Source organism: Pseudophryne corroboree, chromosome 6 (assembly GCF_028390025.1).
Source record: "Pseudophryne corroboree isolate aPseCor3 chromosome 6, aPseCor3.hap2, whole genome shotgun sequence".
NCBI lineage: Eukaryota > Metazoa > Chordata > Amphibia > Anura > Myobatrachidae > Pseudophryne > Pseudophryne corroboree.
Genome location: NC_086449.1, coordinates 501,155,748 through 501,177,400, shown reverse-complemented (window position 1 = coordinate 501,177,400; position 21,653 = coordinate 501,155,748). Strand labels below are relative to the sequence as shown.

Below are 21,653 nucleotides of genomic sequence, written 5' to 3'. Positions count from 1 at the left end.
GTTGATTATCGACCGGTTGCATCCAATATTTGCATCTTCATACACTAGTGGCTGATCTCAGACACCTGCATCTCAATAAAAATCTCATTGGCTGGTACATTTGCATTTTATCACACACAATCTGCTTTCTGAATGGCATCTGTGATGGCATTCTGCCCATCTCTGAGTAAGGCTTTCTGTCAGTGACTGCATGGCCTGCTTTTGTGGTTAGGTTCTGCAGCTCTCTTCACATGTTGTGGCCTATGCACTACTGGGCTTCCTCTGTGTCCTCTGCCAGTGTCAGGAGAACAACCTCAATATGAATGAAATTAAGTCTATACATAGAAGAGTAAAGGAAGTTAGTTGGGGCACCAAAGGAGATGATACTTTGGCCATTTCTTATTTCATAAGTCACTTTATCATTTGTTAAATTTATTTGCTTCCATGTAATTATTTCCTCATATAACTTTTATTCTTTATTTTAATGTTACTAAATATGTCTCAACTAGTTATTATTTTTTTATTACAGTATGTTACTTCTATGGTTCCAACATTTAAAGCAATCATTGAGGTTGTTAGTGCATGAAATAATATTTTTCCCTTTGTTTGGAAAAAGTCTGATTATACCAGTAAGGTGAAGAGAAGGTAAGATTTCCCCACAAGTTTAGGAAGAAGAGAAAATGCATAACTAACATGTACCATCAGTACCATCAGTAAGTTAAATATCAGTATATATGGCAAATGTCCTCCTTACCTTATCGCAACATCACTTATTTGTCAAAGAAAATCCTGTGTTTAGTTATGTCCCTGGCCTGCTGTACATGCATGATTTTTTGCCTTTGTAAAGTAAGATCTGAGGAGTCCAGCATTCATGTCAGTGGTGGTCCGTGGTTCTACACAGAGCAACTGCGGAAACTTGTGTGCTTAGCATGCAGCCAGTTCTTCAAGCTCAGTTTCACCATGCAGATCACAAGGAAATTGCAAACTGTCTGCTATTGGCTGCACATTTATCTGCCCCAGGTTTTGAAGCCAACTCATTGTCCAATAAGTGGAGGAAGATCCAGTGCTGCTTTTAATCCAGCTCTGTGCAGACAGTCCTAAGGAGGTGAATGGTGCTGAAGTATGGCCTCCCCTTATGACCCTGGTGGTCACTCCATCTGCCTCTATTATGACACTGACACTGCTCAGAATAATTTCCCTTCAACCATTCGGTTGGCTAGCAATATACAACTAAATAGATAGATTGGTTATTTCCAGTGTAATCCACTCAAACAAATGTTCTTCCATATTCTGGAATGAAAGAGATAGGTGGAATATCCATAAAGCTAAAATTAAACTACTATAGCAGGCAGATATTACCAAGGAATCAAATTATCATAAAATATGGGAATGCGTCTAAGCTGAATAAACATTACAAATTGCTTATGGGGTATCAGAAAGTTTTCATTTTGTCAGAATGGAGAGTTTTAGATGTGGTTGGGAATCCACTAACTGAGCTATACATTACAAGCCTCTATTCCTCCACTTGCTACAGATTTCTTTCCCCACCTGTTCAGAGTAATGTAAAAATCTATCATTACATCATTATCATTGTATGTACTGTATTGGAGGAACCACTGTGGATGACAAAGAACAACCCTTACAGAGCAACCCTTCTTCACCCACTTATCTTACCCACAAAGTATTTGTATATAGTAGCTTTTCTAAATGAGCAGCACCCATGCTTCACTCCCATAGTTTAGTACGAGTAGCTTCATTCTGCCAACCTTTTCTTCTAACATTGCAAAATTGCTCATCATTGGGCTGATGCATGCAAGTCCATTTTGCAGATAAACCTTGTGTGTAGTAGAGCATACACACCTTTGAGCAGCAATGGGAGATTTGAAGATGTATGCAACTCAGTCGCATTTCCACTTGTGGCTGAAAAGATGTAAAGGGTCATTCAGTTAATTTGAGTTAGGGCATGTTGTGTATATGCAGTTGGAATGCAAGCTACAGTATGTGAGTGTGCAAATATTAATTTAAGAAGGATCTCTTACACCAGGTACATTATAGGGCTGATGTAAGTGAATGCTGACAGCAGCTACTTCAAAATGACTGTAGATTAATAAGGGCAATATGCCACAGCAATTGCATCTGTCTGGATGTGTCCATATAACTCCTAAACCCTATGCGTCCCATATGAAGATATAGATGCATTTTGTGCCACTGGAGATGCACAGTGAGACAATATCTGTTTTTTTGCTGCACAACCAGATTTTTTATTTTATTAATGACTGCAATGTTGGCAGTGAATGCTTCTACATAACCCTAGCAAGGGGTTCATTTCCAGAATGGCCTCATCCTAAAGGGTCTCTATAGTGCTGTGGACCTCAGGGATCATCAGCAGGAGCACTGAGAGGATAGTGGGGTGCATCCATGCCTCCAAGATTTTGTAACCATGCACCGAAAGTGGCCCTGCTCGAAAGGCAGCATATAATGACAGATATTTAAAACAGGCTGTGGCCAAGCCTAAGTATTGGTGGCTCTGTTCCTCATTGTTCCTTTTCACTTCTTTACTAGGAAACATCAAAGTGCTTAAAAGATTGAATGGGAAATGTACTAATTTACAGAAAGAGCATGTTTTGAGGGAGACCAGCAGAAGATAAAGAATAATGACCCCTTTGCTTAGCCATGAATAGCTCATTGGTCACTTTAGTGAAATTAGCCTTAGTTGAGTGCAGAGGGTGGATATCAATTGTACACAGCTGAGGAGCTAGAGAGGATAATGGAAGTGGGCCAATTGGTTTTACACAACCATGGAAGCACTATGGAAGCAAAGGTGAATAGAGAAAGTTGGTGATCATTGTATAAAGTGATAGAACAGGATATATGCTTAAGGGAGAACATTGGTGAAGAGGGACAGATTGAACAGGCAAGTTAGGTGCAGGCAAATATTGGAGAAAGAACTGGAGTAGTTGGGTTGAAAGGGAGTCAAGTGACAGGTTGAAGAGTAGGAGAAGAGATGTGTATGAACACTACATACTTGGTAACAAGAAAGACAGATTTGGGGTGGGTAAGATCATGCTGGGAAAGGTGGGTGTGGGTAATGTATCTGGAAAAAGGGGATTTCTTTTTTTAAGGCACTGATTTTGTATTTGAATTATGGTAGGTAGTGAGCAATTAAGGAAGAAGGGGAGAATGATAGGACTGGTAGAGAAATGAGTTTACGTTGGCAAAGTATTATGGACTAACAGTGTTTGCTGTGGGGTATAGCCTACCCCACCCCTTTTAGGAGTGCGGATGAAGGAAAGACCTCCACAGGGAATAGAAGTAGGGGAAGAATGTCTCAGGAGAAGAGCCAAGTTACAGCAATGGTAGAGAGGTTGAAGGAATTAGAACGGAATAGGTCATAAATGGATGTAAGGTTGCAGCAGACACTTCAATCACTATAGGGTGTACAGCAATGGAAGGTTGGAAATTGGGAACTGTTTGAAATATGTGTGCACATGTGGTGGTAATGGCAGAGTAGTGTACACACCAACGGGATGTTTCTGATCCAAAGCCCAGTGGTTTAACCAGTAGTGTGGTTTATTGAGAGTTGTAGGTACAGCGATACTTACTCTGGTTTCACTGGTTAAGGCATGATGCATAATGGGTTTGTAGAACTTACACGTCGGTGACTGCACAGCACACAATGTAGAGGTGCAGGATGCTGGTACAGCAATATAGCAGGTAAAATAGTTAGGTCTATGTCTCCAAATATGTTACTCTACACTGTAACAATAAAACACCATACTAACTCAGGCGTTTATCTTGCTTAGGTAATGAAGCACCCCTACATGAATGATGTTGGAGTATTCACAGTTGTGCTCTTCCAGTCTAACATAAATATCAAAATTAGATTAGAGCTGAAATGTTAGCAGAGAAATAGCAGATACAGTAGTAAGGGTTGTGTGGGACCTGTGGTTGGGAGGCTAAGTCATCAGCAGCCAAAAGAATCAGGTGAGTAATTAAGATTACCAGGGAGAGAATGTGTGTGATAGAGTATTTCCAGGTTCCAGGTTGTGTAGGCTTGGCAGAGAGCTGGGTGGAGAGAGCAGAGCTATTACAGGCTCAGAAAGATGATAAAGAGGTTATGCATGAAAATCGGTCTGTTTATTTTTCCCATGAACTTTACATATTCAATAATATTGGCTTAATTAAGTAGTTAAAATTAAAGTTGTGTTTGTATCAGTTATTTATTTAAAGTTGATTAAAGCCAAATAAATCCTGGGTAGTTAATATCAGAGCAAGGTGTCAAATGTGAAATAAGTTTTGCAATCAGGCAATTAAGTTTCTAAAATATTGTTGTAATATACTTTTTTTCTGGTTCATATTTATCATCATTTGTTGCTTTATCTTAGTCCAGTTATTCTGCATGAAATACATAGTAGTAATAATTGAAGAAAAATATATGAGCTACACTATAACTTTTGGAGACCTTTCCTCAGGAAATATCTTGTAGGAACAGGTGATACCATCATTTGAGATACTGTACCTGTGTATCTCCTATCTACTGTATTGTTAGCCAGCAGCCCCTACTATAGTAATCTTTGTTACATGTTATAATAAGGCATCAGATTAATATATATGTATTTCCTTTGTCTCCACAGGTGACGCGATAACTGTAAGGATATTCAAATTAGGAGGCTAACTGGAAGATAATGCTGAAGGGAATCTATAAACATTTTATGATGCAAGCATTTCTTAAGAAAATGACTATCAGAACTTGAGCTAATTTGTTACATAAAAGACAATGAGAGCACAATTACTACTGAAACCTGTCTGAATATATGGGCCGTGTTGTGAGTGTTCAAACCGTTGACTGCATGACTAGCTCAGTGTGGGAGCAAAGCAAGAAGTGGAAAACCTGCCCATATATTATTTCAAACTAAGCAAATTTGCAATCAGAAGCCCAATCAACCCACATTTTATAAACTGTTCTCTATTAATGTATTTGCTATGAGACTGAATAAGCCTATCACATTTTTTAAGCATGTCACAATTTTCACAGTTGTATTTAATTTCTAATGTAGCCCCACAGTAATCAAGGCCACTTCAAAATAACATGTTTAAACATATCCTCACATAATTACTGATGAGAAATCAGTACATAAGCCAGTTCCCCATGACTAGTTTTGTGCCATTTACACAAATACCTATGATGCAGCTGAGATTTCACAAAATAACTGGACACACTATTGTATATACTGTAAGTATATATGATGTAATTGTTTAAAAAATTCCAGTCATCATATTACAAAAAAGTGTCAACTTACCTAAACACATGTAAATGTTTCACTTATTGTTTTTCAGATTTGAATTTTGTTACCAAAAAATCTTGTTAGCATTTCCGTATGATTATCTGAGGGCATTAAATGTTTTCTAGTGCATTGTGTTAAAGACAGTATTTCTTCATGTGGGAAATTACAAGTGTGTGGATGATAGTATCAATGTATCTTTAGTTTTTGTGTAATTGTTTCAATTTTATTTTCAAATCTCAAATTTTAAACAATATTATTTTGATCTCTGCACTAACTTATACTTTATTTTCAACAATTTTTCAGCAGTCCTCTGAAATCACCATTATGCATCAAATACATAAAGCCTTAAACATTTCTGAAAAGAAAGTGATGATTTCTGCTGGTGTCAAACATTTGGAGATGGGATTATGAGAGATATTATTTAGAGAGACTGTTTTAAACATACAAAATAATAATCTGTAATATTTGGAATGCAGTAAATGCCTAAATAAGTAATAGTTTGTACTATAAACTAAAAGAATATTTGCGGGAAAAGTTTACTTGGAAGGACTATTTTGTCAATACATTTAAAAAAAATTATTTTCTGAAATGACAAGTTAAGATGTAATGCTATTTGTACCATTGGACTTAGGTTAAATGAGAATATTTTGTAAACTAGATTGTTGCTGTTAAAAAGAAAAACAAAACAAGAAAAACACAAGATATAAATTGCACAGTGAAAAATAGGACTGTTTCTAATTTATAAGTGTAAAGGTTGGTGATAAGATAAGGACAAAATTATACAGTATCTGTACCAACACATGCTCAGAGGGAGCAGCACCCATTGCCTTGCCCTCGTCTACTATAACTAGAGAACAACTAGATGTCAGATAAAAATCTGTTAAATTTTTATAATTCACAAACTATCAGGCTAATTTATGATGAAGTCAAGTCAATTAATCCTGCTTTCTTATGCAGAGACTGATTTGTTATTTAAAATTGTTTCAAATAAATGCATCGTGTATTTTTAGCCATTAATCTAGATGATCATGAAATGAGCATTTCTAAACACATGTATTCTTATAGTTTACATTAGAATTAGGATTAATGGTGTAGAAAATATATTAGTTTTTCTGAAGTTTCCACATGGTTATATGTTATTTTGAGAGAGCTGGTGACTTTGGTAGGATTTTTAAAAAATATATAGAAAGGAAATGTATTCTCTAGTTCAGTTAATTTTATTTTTTAATTAAAGTACATGTCATGCTTTCAATATGTGTCTGATTGTGTCAGTTTTTAAATCATAAAATGAAAACATTCCATACTGACCTGAAGAATGTGTGACTCACGTAAACACATCTATCATGTGCTTGCAAATTAGGTACTACATATTTACAAATGTAAATATATATATATATATATATTTATTTTGCATTTATTTATTGTTCAATAGCTCAAACAGCATTATACATTTTTTGAGTATACCAAGTTATTTGACTTTATATATTTCTGTTTGTGTTCAAGCAATAATTGCTTCCATGATTAATGTTAAAAAACCATACTGTGAAAAAAGGAACTGAAATAAAGAAAGAGGGATTACTATCAGAACCAAAAAGTAATGTAATGGAAAAAGTAAACGCAGACATTCCCTCAATTGCTAAAAAAACAAAAAAAAAACCTTCCAGACAGGAGTCAAATAAATATTTCAAAATAAACCTTAACATATTTCTAACACCATTTTTTGTTTTCTAGGTACACTTTTTTTTTTTATAACAAATACAACACCTTTTAATAACATTTTACTCACAATGCAGCTTGATTACACTGACAGTTTTTAGGTTGCACAAAGACACTTGTGTACCAAGTTCGAAATTTCATAAATTCTTACTGTATGTATCCAGAAGAGTGGAAAACAATGCCATTAATGCAGAAGTTGAACTAAAAGGGTAGAAAAAAATGATAATTTCCCATAAAATGGAAAAATGCTTCATTTCCCTGTATCAAGTACCCCTGTAATTTCTTCTTTAGCTATATCCCCAGATACAAGCTAGAAGAGCATTCAATGGATTTATAAAACTGTTGGGGGTTTTTACCGCCTGTATTAAGTAGAGATGAGCAGGTTCGGTTCCTTGGGATCTGAACCCCCCCCAAACTTCACCCATTTTACATGGTTCCGAGGCAGCCTCGGATCTTCCCGCCTTGCTCGGTTAACCAGAACGCGCCCGAACATCATCATCCCGCTGTCGGATTCTCACGAGATTCGTATTCTATATAAGGAGCCGCGCGTTGCCGCCATTTTCACTCGTGCATTGGAGATTGAACGGAGAGGACGTGGCAGCGTTCCCTGCCTGAAAAGCTCCGTAATCTGTGCTCAGTGTGCTGCAAATACCTGTGCTCAGTGTGCTGAAAATATCTACGTTCTCTGCCTGAAAACGCTCCATATCTGTGCTCAGTGTGCTGCAAATATCTGATCAGTGTGCTGCATTGTGGGGACTGGGGACCACCAGTATAAGTATATACATGATGTGGCCATTCACTGGTACTTGGTGACAGAACGTATACTGGATTCCCCACAATGTAATTTTATATCTGTCATCTATATACATGATGTGGTCATTCACTGGTACCTGGTGACAGAACGTATTCTGGATTCCCTCACAATGTAACTTTATATTTGTCACCTATATACATGATGTAGCCATTCACTGGTACCTGGTGACAGAACGTATACTGGATTCCCCCACAATGTAACTTTATATCTGTCACCTATATACATGATGTGGTCATTCACTGGTACCTGGTGACAGAACGTATACTGGATTCCCTCACAATGTAACTTTATATCTGTCACCTATATACATGATGTGGTCATTCACTGGTACCTGGTGGCAGAACGTATACTGGATTCCCCCACAATGTAACTTTATATCTGTCACCTATACATGATGTGGTCATTCACTGGTACCTGGTGACAGAACGTATACTGGATTCCCCCACAATGTAACTTTATATCTGTCACCTATATACATGATGTGGTCATTCACTGGTACCTGGTGACAGAACATATACTGGATTCCCTCACAATGTAACTTTATATCTGTCACCTATATACATGATGTGGTCATTCACTGGTACCTGGTGACAGAACGTATACTGGATTCCCCCACAATGTAACTTTATATCTGTCACCTATATACATGATGTGGTCATTCACTGGTACCTGGTGACAGAACGTATACTGGATTCCCCCACAATGTAACTTTATATCTGTCACCTATATACATGATGTGGTCATTCACTGGTACCTGGTGACAGAACGTATACTGGATTCCCCCACAATGTAACTTTATATCTGTCACCTATATACATGATGTGGTCATTCACTGGTACCTGGTGACAGAACGTATACTGGATTCCTCCACAATGTAACTTTATATCTGTCACCTATATACATGATGTGGTCATTCACTGGTTCCTGGTGACAGAACATATACTGGATTCCCTCACAATGTAACTTTATATCTGTCACCTATATACATGATGTGGTCATTCACTGGTACCTGGTGACAGAACATATACTGGATTCCCCCACAATGTAACTTTATATCTGTCACCTATATACATGATGTGGCCATTCACTGGTACCTGGTGACAGAACGTATACTGGATTCCCCCACAATGTAACTTTATATCTGTCTTCTATATAATAATTATAGTACAGGTTGAGTATCCCTTATCCAAAATGCTTGGGACCAGAGGTATTTTGGATATCGGATTTTTCCGTATTTTGGAATAATTGCATACCACAATGAGATATCATGGTGATGGGACCTAAATCTAAGCACAGAATGCATTTATGTTACATATACACCTTATACACACAGCCTGAAGGTAATTTTAGCCAATATTTTTTATAACTTTGTGCATTTAACAAAGTGTGTGTACATACACACAATTAATTTATGTTTCACATACACCTTATACACACAGCCTGAAGGTCATTTAACACAATATTTTTAATAACTTTGTGTATTAAACAAAGTTTGTGTACATTGAGCCATCAAAAAACAAAGGTTTCACTATCTCACTCTCACTCAAAAAAGTCCGTATTTCGGAATATTCCGTATTTCGGAATATTTGGATATGGGATACTCAACCTGTAGTACAGTACAGTAGGCCATTGCTGTATCTTGCAGCTCTGTGTCACTGCAAGTATCCATTCCATATCTGTGCGGCATTTTTGTGAGCAGTATATATAGTATTACAGTGCAGCATTTTGGTGACTAACAGTATATAGTTGTACAGTAGGCCATTGCTGTATCTTGCAGCTCTGTGTCACTGCAAGTATCCATTCCATATCTGTGCAGCATTTTTGTGAGCAGTATATATAGTATTACAGTGCAGCATTTTGGTGACCAACAGTATATAAGCACATGAGGGAAGAGGGCCCTGCTCGTGAGAGCTTACAATCTAAAGGGGAGGGGTAGACAGACATGGGTGACACAGATGGGGTACATAGAGAACGTGGAACAGAGGGTTAGGAATCAGGATGAGATTTGGCTGGGTTTGGTGAAGAAGTGGACCCCCAGAAGGCACAAGTCAATACGTAACATTGCAACATTTTACTGGGCTATGCAGGAGAAAATTAAAAATAGGGGGGAAAAAAAGAATCGATAACTTCTACCGCTTTCAAAAAGGTCAATGGAAGCTGAAATAATGGACAACTACCTCATGAAAGCCAGATACTGTATACCAAACAGTACTTAGCAGAGTTAGGAATGAGTGCTTATGAAATACAGTAACATTTTGTCATAATATTTCAGAAACTGCATGGCTGGTCTCTTGCACTCTTTTGCTCTAATACACCACCTGCTTTAGGATTTATATTCAAAAACATTATGTCTCCATAATCCCAAAAACATCAGTCTTCTTGGAAAGTGGTTGTTCCTTTGTAAGGGAAAGAGTACAAATGTTCTCAAACAACGGTTTCTCAATTTCTTTTTCCTCTGGGAAGGGATTGTGGATTCGCAGGAATATCTGAGCATTTCTGTAATCAGAAAGCAGCGACTTTCTACAAATATTTACGAATAATTCCAGTGATTTTGTCATTTTCTTCCAGTGATTTGGACCAATAATACCATTGATTAGAACGAATAATTCCTGTGATTTTGTCATTTTCTTCCAGTGATTTGGGCCAATAATACCATTGATTAGAACAAATAATTCCAGTGATTTTATCATTTTCTTCCAGTGATTTGGACCAATAATACCATTGATTAGAATGAATAATTCCAGTGATATTGTAGTGTTAGTGCCGCTTAGCTTAGCCTTCCAGCGACCACAGTGCACCTTTTTTTCTCTTTTCTTTGCATCATGTGCTGTTTGGGGCCAATTTTTTTAAGTGCCATCCTGTCTGACACTGCAGTGCCACTCCTAGATGGGACAGGTGTTTGTGCCGCCCTCTTGGGTCGCTTTGCTTAGTTATCCAGCGACCTCGGTGCAAATTTTAGGACTAAAAATAGTATTGTGAGGTGTGAAGTGTTCAGAATAGACTGGAAATGAGTGGAAATTGTGGTTATTGAGGTTAATAATACTATAGGATCAAATTACCCCCAAATTCTATGATTTAAGCTGTTTTTAAGGGGTTTTTGAAAAAAAACACCCGAATCCGACAAATAATTTTCAAGGATTTTTGCCAAAACGCGTCTGAATCCAAAACACGGCCGTGGAACCGTATCCAAAACCAAAACACAAAACCTGAAAAATGTCCAGTGCACAGCTCTAGTATTAAGTAATTTCATAGTCTAGAAATCCCTACAGAAATGGATCTCTTTCCCAGTGAGGTAGCAAAAACAAAGCAGAGCTCATTGTGGTAGTAATTGTACAATTTAGAGACAATTCAGGTAGCTAGTATACCAAATGATCCCAGTCTGGTAGCTAATGCCTGTTGACAATACACTATGTAATGGATAGTATACAATACAAACCACTAGTATAGTGATAGCGCATAAAACAGAAAACCAATATGAAAGCTAATATGTAGAAAACATAAAATATGCTGAAAAAAAAATATAATACACATGAGTGGTTTGGATTCTGTTCTTTTCACCAAACTAGTACAAATTCGGATTTATCTTATTGGCTATCCAAAACACTTGAGATCCGGATAGCCAATAATATGCTGTTTTTGAGATCCTAACATAACTAAATAAATCTTAACCACTCAGTACAGTATATAGACTTGTTATTCAGTGGTTGTTGTAATAGTTCTCTAATTCTGTGATTAATAGAAATGCTTGCAAATTTCAGATGGGTTGAAAGGTCAATCACATTTTACCAGATTGATAGTCAAGAACATGTTGTACGGTAAGCAACAGATCCTGATTTTCATTTTGGCTTAAACTTTGCAGCTCAGAGTCACCATTCATTCATTCACTGGTCCCATACAAGCTTCAAGGTTTATAGATTACATTTGCCATTCACATCATAAATAGGGATGTTAAAACATTTTATAAACTATTTAAATAATATTTTAATTGAATTAAAATGTAATTGAACAATATTTTCTTTAAAAAAAGACTGGTGTTCAAAATTTGCTTGTTGAAGTTCATTATTAAATGCAAGGTTCATTGCTCACAATTAAAAACCTCCATTATCTATCACATTTAGCTGAACACGTTCGTACAGGCTGCCATAGGATCAAAAGACTAAATCATGGCTGAACCATCTCTTAAAACCTTCTTACAGCTCTGGCATCTCTAGTGTCTGGTATGTTGTGGATAGTGCACAAAGCTCTAATCTATCTGAAGGCTGCAATCTGCCTGAATGCTAGTATTTACAGGAGACCGCAAACACTAAAGTTGCAGTATAGCATTCTCCCACTACCATCAACCAGACTTAGTCTTCTGCTTGCTTGATGGCTAATTCTAAGTTAAATCTAGCAAATAGCTTATGTTGCACTTTATAGATTATAATATAATATGGAGCACCGATAGCTGCCTGATAAATGTTAATGACACCTGCTTTTGGCTCTTCACCTATGAGTAACAAGCAAGTGTAAGAGGGGGACCCAGTGGTATCAATTTTGGTAGCTCTTGGACCACCTGATACACTGATCATCACTGGGTCCCCCTCTGATACTACATGGCTTCCCTGGCAATCTTCAGATGTTGGCCTGGTAAGGAAACAAGCATTTGAATCCTTTCTTAGGTAATTATTATATGCAGAAGACCATAACTACCATTACAGTATATGTAAGACAGGATCTAAGTACTGTTTTATAGCAGGGAAAAACTACAGTACATTGCATCATGTACATTAGCCTCATTTGATGCATCCCAGGATTTATTAGACTTTAGGCCTAATTCAAACCTGATCACAGCAGCAAATTTGTCAGCAAATGAGCAAAACCATGTTCACTGTAGGTGTGTGTGTGTGTGTGTGTGTGTGTGTGTGTGTGTGTGTGTGTGGGGGGGGGGGGGGGGGGGGAGATATAACATGTGCAGAGAGAGTTAGATTTGGGTAGGTTATATTGTTTCTGTGCAGGGTATATACTGGCTGATTTATTTTTACACTGCAATTTAGATTTCAGTTTGAAAACACACCACTCAAATCTAACTCTCTCTTCACGTGTTATATCTGCCCCCCCTGCAGTGCACGTGGTTTTGCCCATTTGCTAACAAAGTTGCTGCTGCAATCAGGTCTGAATTAGGTCCTTTGCTTCAGATGGCTGGAGTTTTGATAATCAGTATTTTAACCTCTAGTAATCCTAAATTACTTCTTCAGATTTCCACTTTTGCATCTCTTAATACTTAAGCATCATTATTACCACTGCCTAGATGTATAACCTTATATTTGCTGGCATTCAACATCATGTGCAATAGTGGTGATTTGCCATTGCGTACTAATCATTTTGTAGCCACCTCAATGTACAGTATCTAACCCTATGTAGTGTAGTGTCCTCTGTAAAATGGAGAACAACTGTTTCTTTTGGCTGCCTTTATTTTGCTACGTAAATTGAAATAAAACCTTTATTTCCCTGGTTTAAGCTGGAGTAGTAGAATAGTAAAGTATTTAGCTCTAGCTTCATGGCACTACCAAATAATAGACAAATCAAATAAGAACTAGCATATGATTTGATGAATTTAATAAATACAGGGTTTCATATAATAATATCTGAATCCTTCAAACAGAATAGCTATTAGAGTTAAAATATTGGTTTCAAGAAGTAGATATTAAAGGCTAGAATTTTATTGAGTGCAACGTGTTTATTATAAACTTGAACTCCAACAGCTACCAAACAATCAAGGTTTCAATCTCATATCAATTCAGACACTTAAAGCAGAGCAAGAGAAGCAATAACAAAACAAGAAAACACCTGCTCCCATGATAGTTTTCATTATCTTCTTTTTAAAGCAACCAATACAAATCCCAGCCTGAAATCACCAGTAACATCCACTTAATACTGTCGGAAATTATCAAAGTTTCTGGCACAGGAAAACAGTTGGAGAATCAAATCAAAGAATGTAATGCTAGGCTGTGTAATCATTTTCCAAAGTGTATACGGCAAACACCACACAGATTTAGAAACTGCTAGAAAGAAAAAGAGGCACTGCGCTCTACAGTATGCTTAACATTATGTAGTTTGCAAAGCATTATTTTGTTAACTCTATTATCACTTTTCTGTTTTGTTCAGATAAAAAGTAGATAAATCTCATTGCAAATGATATAACATTTCAGATTTATTTAATACACAATGTAATAACTGAATGTACTTTATTATTTTCATGACGTCAATTTTAAACTGTATTTATTTGGGTTGGGATTGTTTTGCCAGCGGTTGGGATCCAGAGCTCAGCATACCAACCCGGGATACCGGCTGACAGAATGTCGGGGAGGGGGCATGGGGGGCGAGTGCAACAGGGCACCTTGCAGGTTTACTGCGCTTGCAATGCAGCAGGCTCGGTTGCTCACTGCACTCGGCACAGGTTCTATTGTGACTCTATGGGTGTCGTGGACACCCACGACTGGAAATAGTCCCTGTGTGTCGGAATGCTGACCGTCGGCATTGCCAGCAATCGGGATCCAAGTGTCGGCATCCTGACTGCAGGGATCCCGTCCGCCGCTCATGTGACCACATCCCATTTATTTAACGATTCTTTCTTGGGTATACCTGTTCACTAGAAACCAGGGATAATATGCTGAATTTAATATTAAAGTATGCTGCATGAACTTTAATATATAGCTACTAAATCTATAGGCATTAAATGACTATTGCATAATAGTTTAGTTTATGCACATATTGCATTGATATACAGTAGAGTAGTTTGCACAACTTGGCAACCATGACCATACTTTTCCAATCAGGTTAGCCACGGTGCTAAATTCTCATTATATGTTCTACAGTGACTTGGAAAAACAGTAATAACTTAGGAAGACTTATAATGACCTAGGAAAAAATAGGGTTGAGGTTTCCAAAAGGATAAACGAAAAATGGCAGACTAGATGGGCCAAGAGGTTCTTATCTGCCATCAAATTCTATGTTTCTATGACTTGCGGTCTCTCGAAAACTGTGGATGAAAGCTGAATATTTGCTTACCAATGTCAAGTAGGCTTTATACTACAGTAAGAAAATTAAATTGTGCTACCCCTCACATAAAATGGCTTAAAACATTTGAGTCCCTTTCACATCATCCTACACATTTTTCCATCTGGTATTTAAATGATTGGTTCCTTATAAGCTCCAGAATATTCATCTAATTTTGGCTAAAATATATAGGGCCTAAATCAATGTTGATTGTAAAAGCAAAAAAGCAAAATCTTCTTCTAATGGGCAGAACCACGTGCACTGCAGGGGTGTGTGTGTGCGTGTGTGTGTGTGGGGGGGGGGGGGTAGATACAACATGTGCAGAGAGAGTTAAATTTGGGTGGGTTATTTTGTTTCTGTGCAGGGTAAATACTGGCTGCTTTATTTTTACACTGCAATTTAGATTTCAGTTTGAACACACCCCACCCAAATCTAACTCTCTCTGCACATATTATATACTCCCCACCTGCAGTACACATGGTTTTGCCTATTAGAGGAAGATTTTGCTGTTGCAATCAATCTTGAATTAGGCCCATAGCTCGCTCACTCATAAATGAACTGTTCCATTCTCCATCTCCCTACAACTGGACATGCATACCTGTAAAAGGCAGTGGCAAATTTCACATTAGGCACATGAGGCACTTGTCTAGGACCGGCAGTTTTTGTGGGGAGGCACTTGGATGTTTGTGTTGGTACTGTCAGCCCAAAAAGTACCAGTAACTGCAAAATATTTCCACTATACTGTACCACATGCCAATATTTCCACTATACTGTACCACATGCCATCTTGAATGGAGTGTAAATGGGCAGGACATGTACATACTACCCCTGTAAGCTGTCCTTCCCAGTATAATATATATATATATATATATATATATATAAAATTAAAAATAAGAAAATTTCATAGTTGCTTTTTTATTCTATTAAATTGGCTATCATCAAATGAGGACTTATAACTAATCAATAAAAATAATAAAATTAGTTACTGTTGTGCCTAGGGGCGCCCTCACCCCTAAAGCCGCCCTTGGTAAAAGGATATTATAATACATTTGTAACATGTAACATTCCATTGGTTATTGTTACTCTATCTGGTTACAGACACATCACTAGTCTGTTTCCTTTTTTGGTAACCTTTATGGTTCCTTTTTTAATCTCTACAATATACAGTTTTACTTGGAACCTGGCAGTGTTTCAGACTATCTTTCTGCTAATATCAGACTATCTTTCTGCTAATATCTGCTTGATTTCCAAATTTTGGTCTTCTGCTTTTATCTACTCTGTATTTTCCTGCTCCTTTACTATGGATTTTTGGTCAGTGTCAGTGTATTTTATCTTTGCTGTTGCTACTGTTATCCTCACTTTCTAATCCATATTTTTTTTTTTAAAGTTTAAAGTGAGGATAACAGTAGCAACAGCAAAGATAAAATACACTGACATTATTGGTTTTAAGCTTATGCATTTATAACTGAAGCCCTAACACTGCCTAAAACCTTGTGATGCAGTGCCATTCACCTTGAAATTGCTGGTAGTGTTGATGAAAAATTCCCAAGATGGTGCTTCATCCAGAAAGAAGTATGCTCATCACAGTTTACAAAGTAACAGTGGTGCATTCACATTCCGTAATGCATTCAAGGCTTTAGATTTCTCTTTTTACAAATGTGTATATTATAAACCTTCCTAATGGCACTGTCTTTATGGTATAAAAGCATGAACATCACATTCCTTCTGTTCAATGGTGTGTCCAGTGGTGGTTGGTTGTGGATGATCCGGCAGAGGTCTAAGGCACAACCATTAGAGGACCCGGGACTGATACTGGTGGTTACCATCATATTGTTTATAAGAACTGTTCTTTGCCAGTGCTTTACCTATAGTCAGACTACTGACTTGAGAAGTGAGAAGTGTGAGAAAAAAAAGAGTACCACGTCCTATTGGTGACTGACATACACACAAGATTCACCATAGAAGGGAGGGATAGGACATTCCTTCCACTTACAGAATGTGACTTGTTTTTTTATACAATGCAGACAATGCCAATGGGAGGGTTTTTCATCTTTTATTATACATAAGCATTTGATAACTGCTTCATGCTCTGTAAGAATGTAAAGTACGTAGTGGGAGAAAGGCACTACATAAATAGAATATTATTTTTTATTATTATTTGTAACAGGAGTCTTGCTAGAATGTGCTCTGCTACAAAAATTCCACCAAGACCGACTCCAGGCTTGTGCAAAAACAACAAATACCTTTTATTCAGGTAGCTCAAAAACAAAGATATACATAAAACAAAGATCACTGTCTTTAGTATAAACTACCAGGGAGGTTAGGCCCTGCCTCACTCCTTCTTACTTAATAAGGAACCGTTCAGGTCCCGGCCATAGGTGTGCGCAGGGGGGGTGCCTGGTGCGCACAGGCACCCCCTAATGTCTGGAACCCTGATCTCACATGCCTGATGCAGCGATCGCCGAGCAGGCTGATTACTGTCCCCTCTGTGCTGCACCCTGTCCGGACTGCATTACTGACCGGACGCCTGGGTTAATCAAAGGTGCCACTGACACCGGCTTTCAAATTCCCGGCTCCACCTCCATGTACAAAAACAGTGTGATGTGACGTGATTACGTCATGCTGCTCGCACTCCCACCCATCACAGCCGTCACATACACACCTCTCTCCTTCTATGCTATGCCAATGCCAGCCACTGATGAGGAGCAGCATGCAGCCAGCGTTCTTCTTAGGAAGACAAATTCAATACTGGCAGGTGGACGGCAGCAGCATTGACACGTCACTCATTTTTCCAGCAGTGGCAGTACTAGTCTGCAACTGTCAGTGTCAGTTTAGTTACTGACTTGTAAGTAAGCTGCTGCAGCTTGCAGGGGAAAGAGAGGGGGAGCCAGACCAGGCTGAGGAGGAGTAGTGTAATTGCAGTGAGTGCCATCAGGGGTGTTTGTTTGGTGCACACCACAACATCTGACAATGTATCTGCTTTATTAGTTTTGGTGCAAAGGTGGATATTTTATATGCGTTGACCATCAATAGATTGTGGTAGACACGCCCAAAAGGAGGTGCTAGATACACCCTTCCGACGGTGCACCCCCTAATAAAACGTGCTGTGCACGCCAGTGGTCCCAGCATCCTGACACTAGTGGCCCAGCCCTCCGGATCCCACTGTCCCTAGCAGGCCTATTACCTGGACACTAACTGCCTTCAGGAGCCCTGACTCACGGGAGAGACTCTGATTTAAACCCAGCACCCAGGTGCTGGATGATGAAGCAGCTTCTTGGGCAGGCTAAAAAGCCTATAAGACCTGTTCTGGGCCCAATGGATGGAAACCCAGTCCATCCACACTTCCCTATGGTTGTTTCGAGGTGGCAAAGTATGTCTCCTGCCACATACCCTTTCCCTCAGCTTTTCCTGGCTCAGAAAAGTGGCATGTGACATTGGCAAGGTTTCACATTTGTCAATTATTTTGGGCTGACAAATCTTTGGGACATAACTTGGGCCCATACACCTGGGTCCCAAGTTCCTCACCCAAGTACACGTCTGAGGCCATTTTAACTGGCCTTGGAATCTATTTCCATTAAAGGTTGGTGGCACGACTCCACTGTGCCACTTTCCTTTCCCTCCACTTTGGCGTAGTGGCTGAAGTGGTCGTTTTAATGGACAACTTCCTGTTGCCCACTAAACTTCCCCTTCTCTTCACCTTTCCACCTTTAGGGATGTTTCCCTTATCGGGCTTGGATTTACTGGCTACTGAGGATGTCGCTTCATTCTTTTCTGGGTGTTTGTGACACCTGACATTAACCAACTCTGGACTGGGGAAGGTTTTTAAGTTCACTCTGGGCTTAGTAGTCACCCCGGCCCTCACTGGTCTTGGCCTATATGGACAATTCCACCTTTTATGGCCAAGCTTTTGGCACCGGTAACACCTAGTCTCTGCCCTGACTTTAATTGTTCTGAGGTCATGGTCCAACTTTGCCCTCAGCCTTTCCCTCAGAGTGAGGCACTGGTCCCGAGTCTCAGAAAGTCCTTTAATTTGTTGAACTTTTAGTGCTTGCTAAAGTCTTTCCCGCTTTGATAACATTTCCTTCATTAACGTTACTGCTTCATCCTCCGATCTCCCATCTTTGACCCTAGTCACCGACTCCTGCCGTTCTATGACTGGCACACAACCCATTTTGAGTCTCTTATTTGACTCCATAGTTTAGGAATCTCCTTCACTGTTTCTTTTAGCTGCTTGTTACTTATGGCCAGCTTTTGGAACTCTCCCCTCAAGTTTTCCAGCTCTCGTGTCTCATATTGAGAACTCTCCCTGGGTAGAGCAACCTCAGAAATGGGACTCTGCACCGATTCCTCTAAGACAGGTTCTTGCTCCTTACTTAGGGTGTCCTTTATGAACTGTCTCAGTTCAGCAATTGGATCTTAAGCCTCTCGTGGTGGATCATACCGGGGTGCTACAACCCCAAGATTGAAATCTTGCACTTTATCCTCCTCATACACGAGGGGAATCCCTTCAGAAGCAGGTTCCTGGATGTCTTCAGAAGTGGACTCCTGTATTGCAAATAGCGTAGCCATGACTAGCTCACGTAGGGAAGACACCTCCAAAGGTATGGTCTTTGTCTGTGATTCGTCAGAGAAAATCTCACATGTGCACTGGATGCCCAGAACTGGGGGCTTCTGAACGTACATTGCATCAACAGGAGAAGGATCCTGGGTTTCCAACACCTCAACAGAAGCAATCTCCAGCTCAGATAAGTCTTCCTGTTCTAGGATGGGTTCTTGAGTAGTCATCAAATTGCCATCTGTCCAGGTAGATTCCTGGGGTTCATCAGTCTGCCACAGATCTAGCAGATTAGAGGATTCTTGTTTTGGAGGTGGATGATCACTTGACATCAAGTAAACCTCTCACAGCTCCATTACCGCTTCCTCCTCACTCCCTGTCAACTAAGGAGCAGCCGGGAATCCCACATCCTCATCTTTTGTCTCCATAAACACATCTTCTGTGAGCCCCTGTGGCTGCCATGCTCCATCTTGAACAGGTTCCACTGAACTCAGGGCTTTGTTCCACTCTTCACCCAAGCTACTACGACATTATTTTTCCAGAGAATGAGGTGGTCCTGCTTCGGAGGAACTTCTCACTGCCATCCTAGGGGTTAACAACAAAACACTGCCATCTGATGTGGCTCTCTCTTGCTGCTTGAAAAATTCCCGTGGGTTTTCTGTGTACTGTGCAATAATGGCTGCAGCTCCCTCCATGCTCTGGAATGGCAATACCAACTGAATGGACATTAGTGCCTGTAAATGCTCTACCTCTGAGGAAGGGCCCTCATTTCCACTTTCCAGGCAGATGGCATTACTAGTGGTATAGCAGGGAGCCTTTCAGGCCTTAGGCACTGGCAGCTCTGGCTCAACTTTCCAGTTCCTTCTGTCTGGAACAGGGAATCCAGTATAGCCGGGTTCCACTACAGTATGTTATCATTCAGCCTGCACCACGTTGGCATAATTTCCCCCGAAGATGGCATCTCCACTTCAGCTGATAATGTCTCTGACCCAACATTCGGCATAACGTCTTCAGCAACTGGTGGAGCTACGCCTGTCTCTGAACTGAAGCTAGGCATAGCCAATGGTTTAGCTGAGAAACCTCATCCTGAAGGTCCGCCAAGTCTTGCGACAGAGTCTTATTGGCCAGCACCAAACTCCCATATCGTGTCTGGTCACAGGAGATTTCCTCTAATAGTCCTTGGCTATGTACTACAAAGTTTTCAGATCTGGGTTTAGCCTTTGCCAAGGTTTTCTGCAACTCTGACACCTGGCCTGAGAGCTTGGCAATCTCTTCTCTACTCCTTCCCAATTTGGTCAGAGAGTCAGAAAAAAGAGATTTCTTCTCCTCCCACTTTTGCATTAAGGTGTTCACCTGCTCTTGAAGGAAATCACATTTTCCCTTAAGCTCTGCTAGCTCCTGTCACACGTCGCAGGCAGCGGCGCCCGCGCTTGCCCCTGCGTGTGTCTTTGATTACCCGTTGCCTCTCTCCCCCGGCGGTCTCCGTGTTCCGGCATCGGGTCGGTGTGTCTCCTCGGCGGCTTCCCGGAGCGAGGGCCCCGCCATCATGAGTGTGGTCATGGAGGCGGAACAGGACTGACGTCACCTGCCCGCTCCGCCAATCAGGCAAGGGCGGGAGATTCAAAGTCAGACGCCGGGCAGAGACCCGGCGCCTGAGTATCATCATTCTACTGTCAGAAACTGTGATCTCCAGAGCTCCCCTGTTACTGCTAAATCCGGTGTTCTCAAGCATCTCCTTGTTTCCAAGCATCACCGTGCCTCCAAGCGTCCGAGTGCCTCTATGCACCTCCGTGCCTCCCAGCATTACTGTGCCTCCAAGCACCCAAGTACCTCCACGCACCTCCGTGCCTCCCAGCATTACTGTGCCTCCAAAAAACCAAGTGCCTCCACGCTCCTCCGTGCCTCCCAGCATTACTGTGCCTCCAAGCACCCAAGCACCTCCACGCACCTCCGTGCCTCCAAGCGCCTCCACGCACCTCCGTGCCTCCAAGCACCCAAGCACCTCCACGCACCTCCGTGCCTCCAAGCGCCCGAGCGCCTCCACGCACCTCCGTGCCTCCAAGCACCTCAGTGCCTCCAAGCGCCTCCGCGCCTTCAAGCACTTCCGTATCCAAGCACCTCAGTGCCTCCAAGCGCTTCCGCGCCTTCAAGCACTTCTGTACCTCTAAACACCTCAGTGCCTCCAATCATCTCAGTGTCTCCAAACACCTCAGTGTCTCCTAGCACCCAGAGCACTTTAGCGCAATTTGTGCCTCCAGCATCGGATATT

General features: G+C 40.2%; 1 protein-coding gene across 4 annotated transcripts in view; it reads left to right on the top strand.

Moving 5' to 3' along the window:
- The window catches only part of TAFA2 (TAFA chemokine like family member 2), a 479,149-nt gene extending 472,699 nt beyond the window's left edge, over positions 1–6,450 (top strand). For all 4 annotated transcript variants that reach the window (XM_063927374.1, XM_063927373.1, XM_063927376.1 and 1 more), the window contains exon 6: positions 4,614–6,450. In XM_063927374.1, coding sequence (XP_063783444.1) covers positions 4,614–4,625 — 12 coding nt within the window. In that variant the 3' untranslated portion in view covers positions 4,626–6,450. The remainder of the gene's footprint in view (positions 1–4,613) is intronic.
- Positions 6,451–21,653: the final 15,203 nt, after the last annotated feature.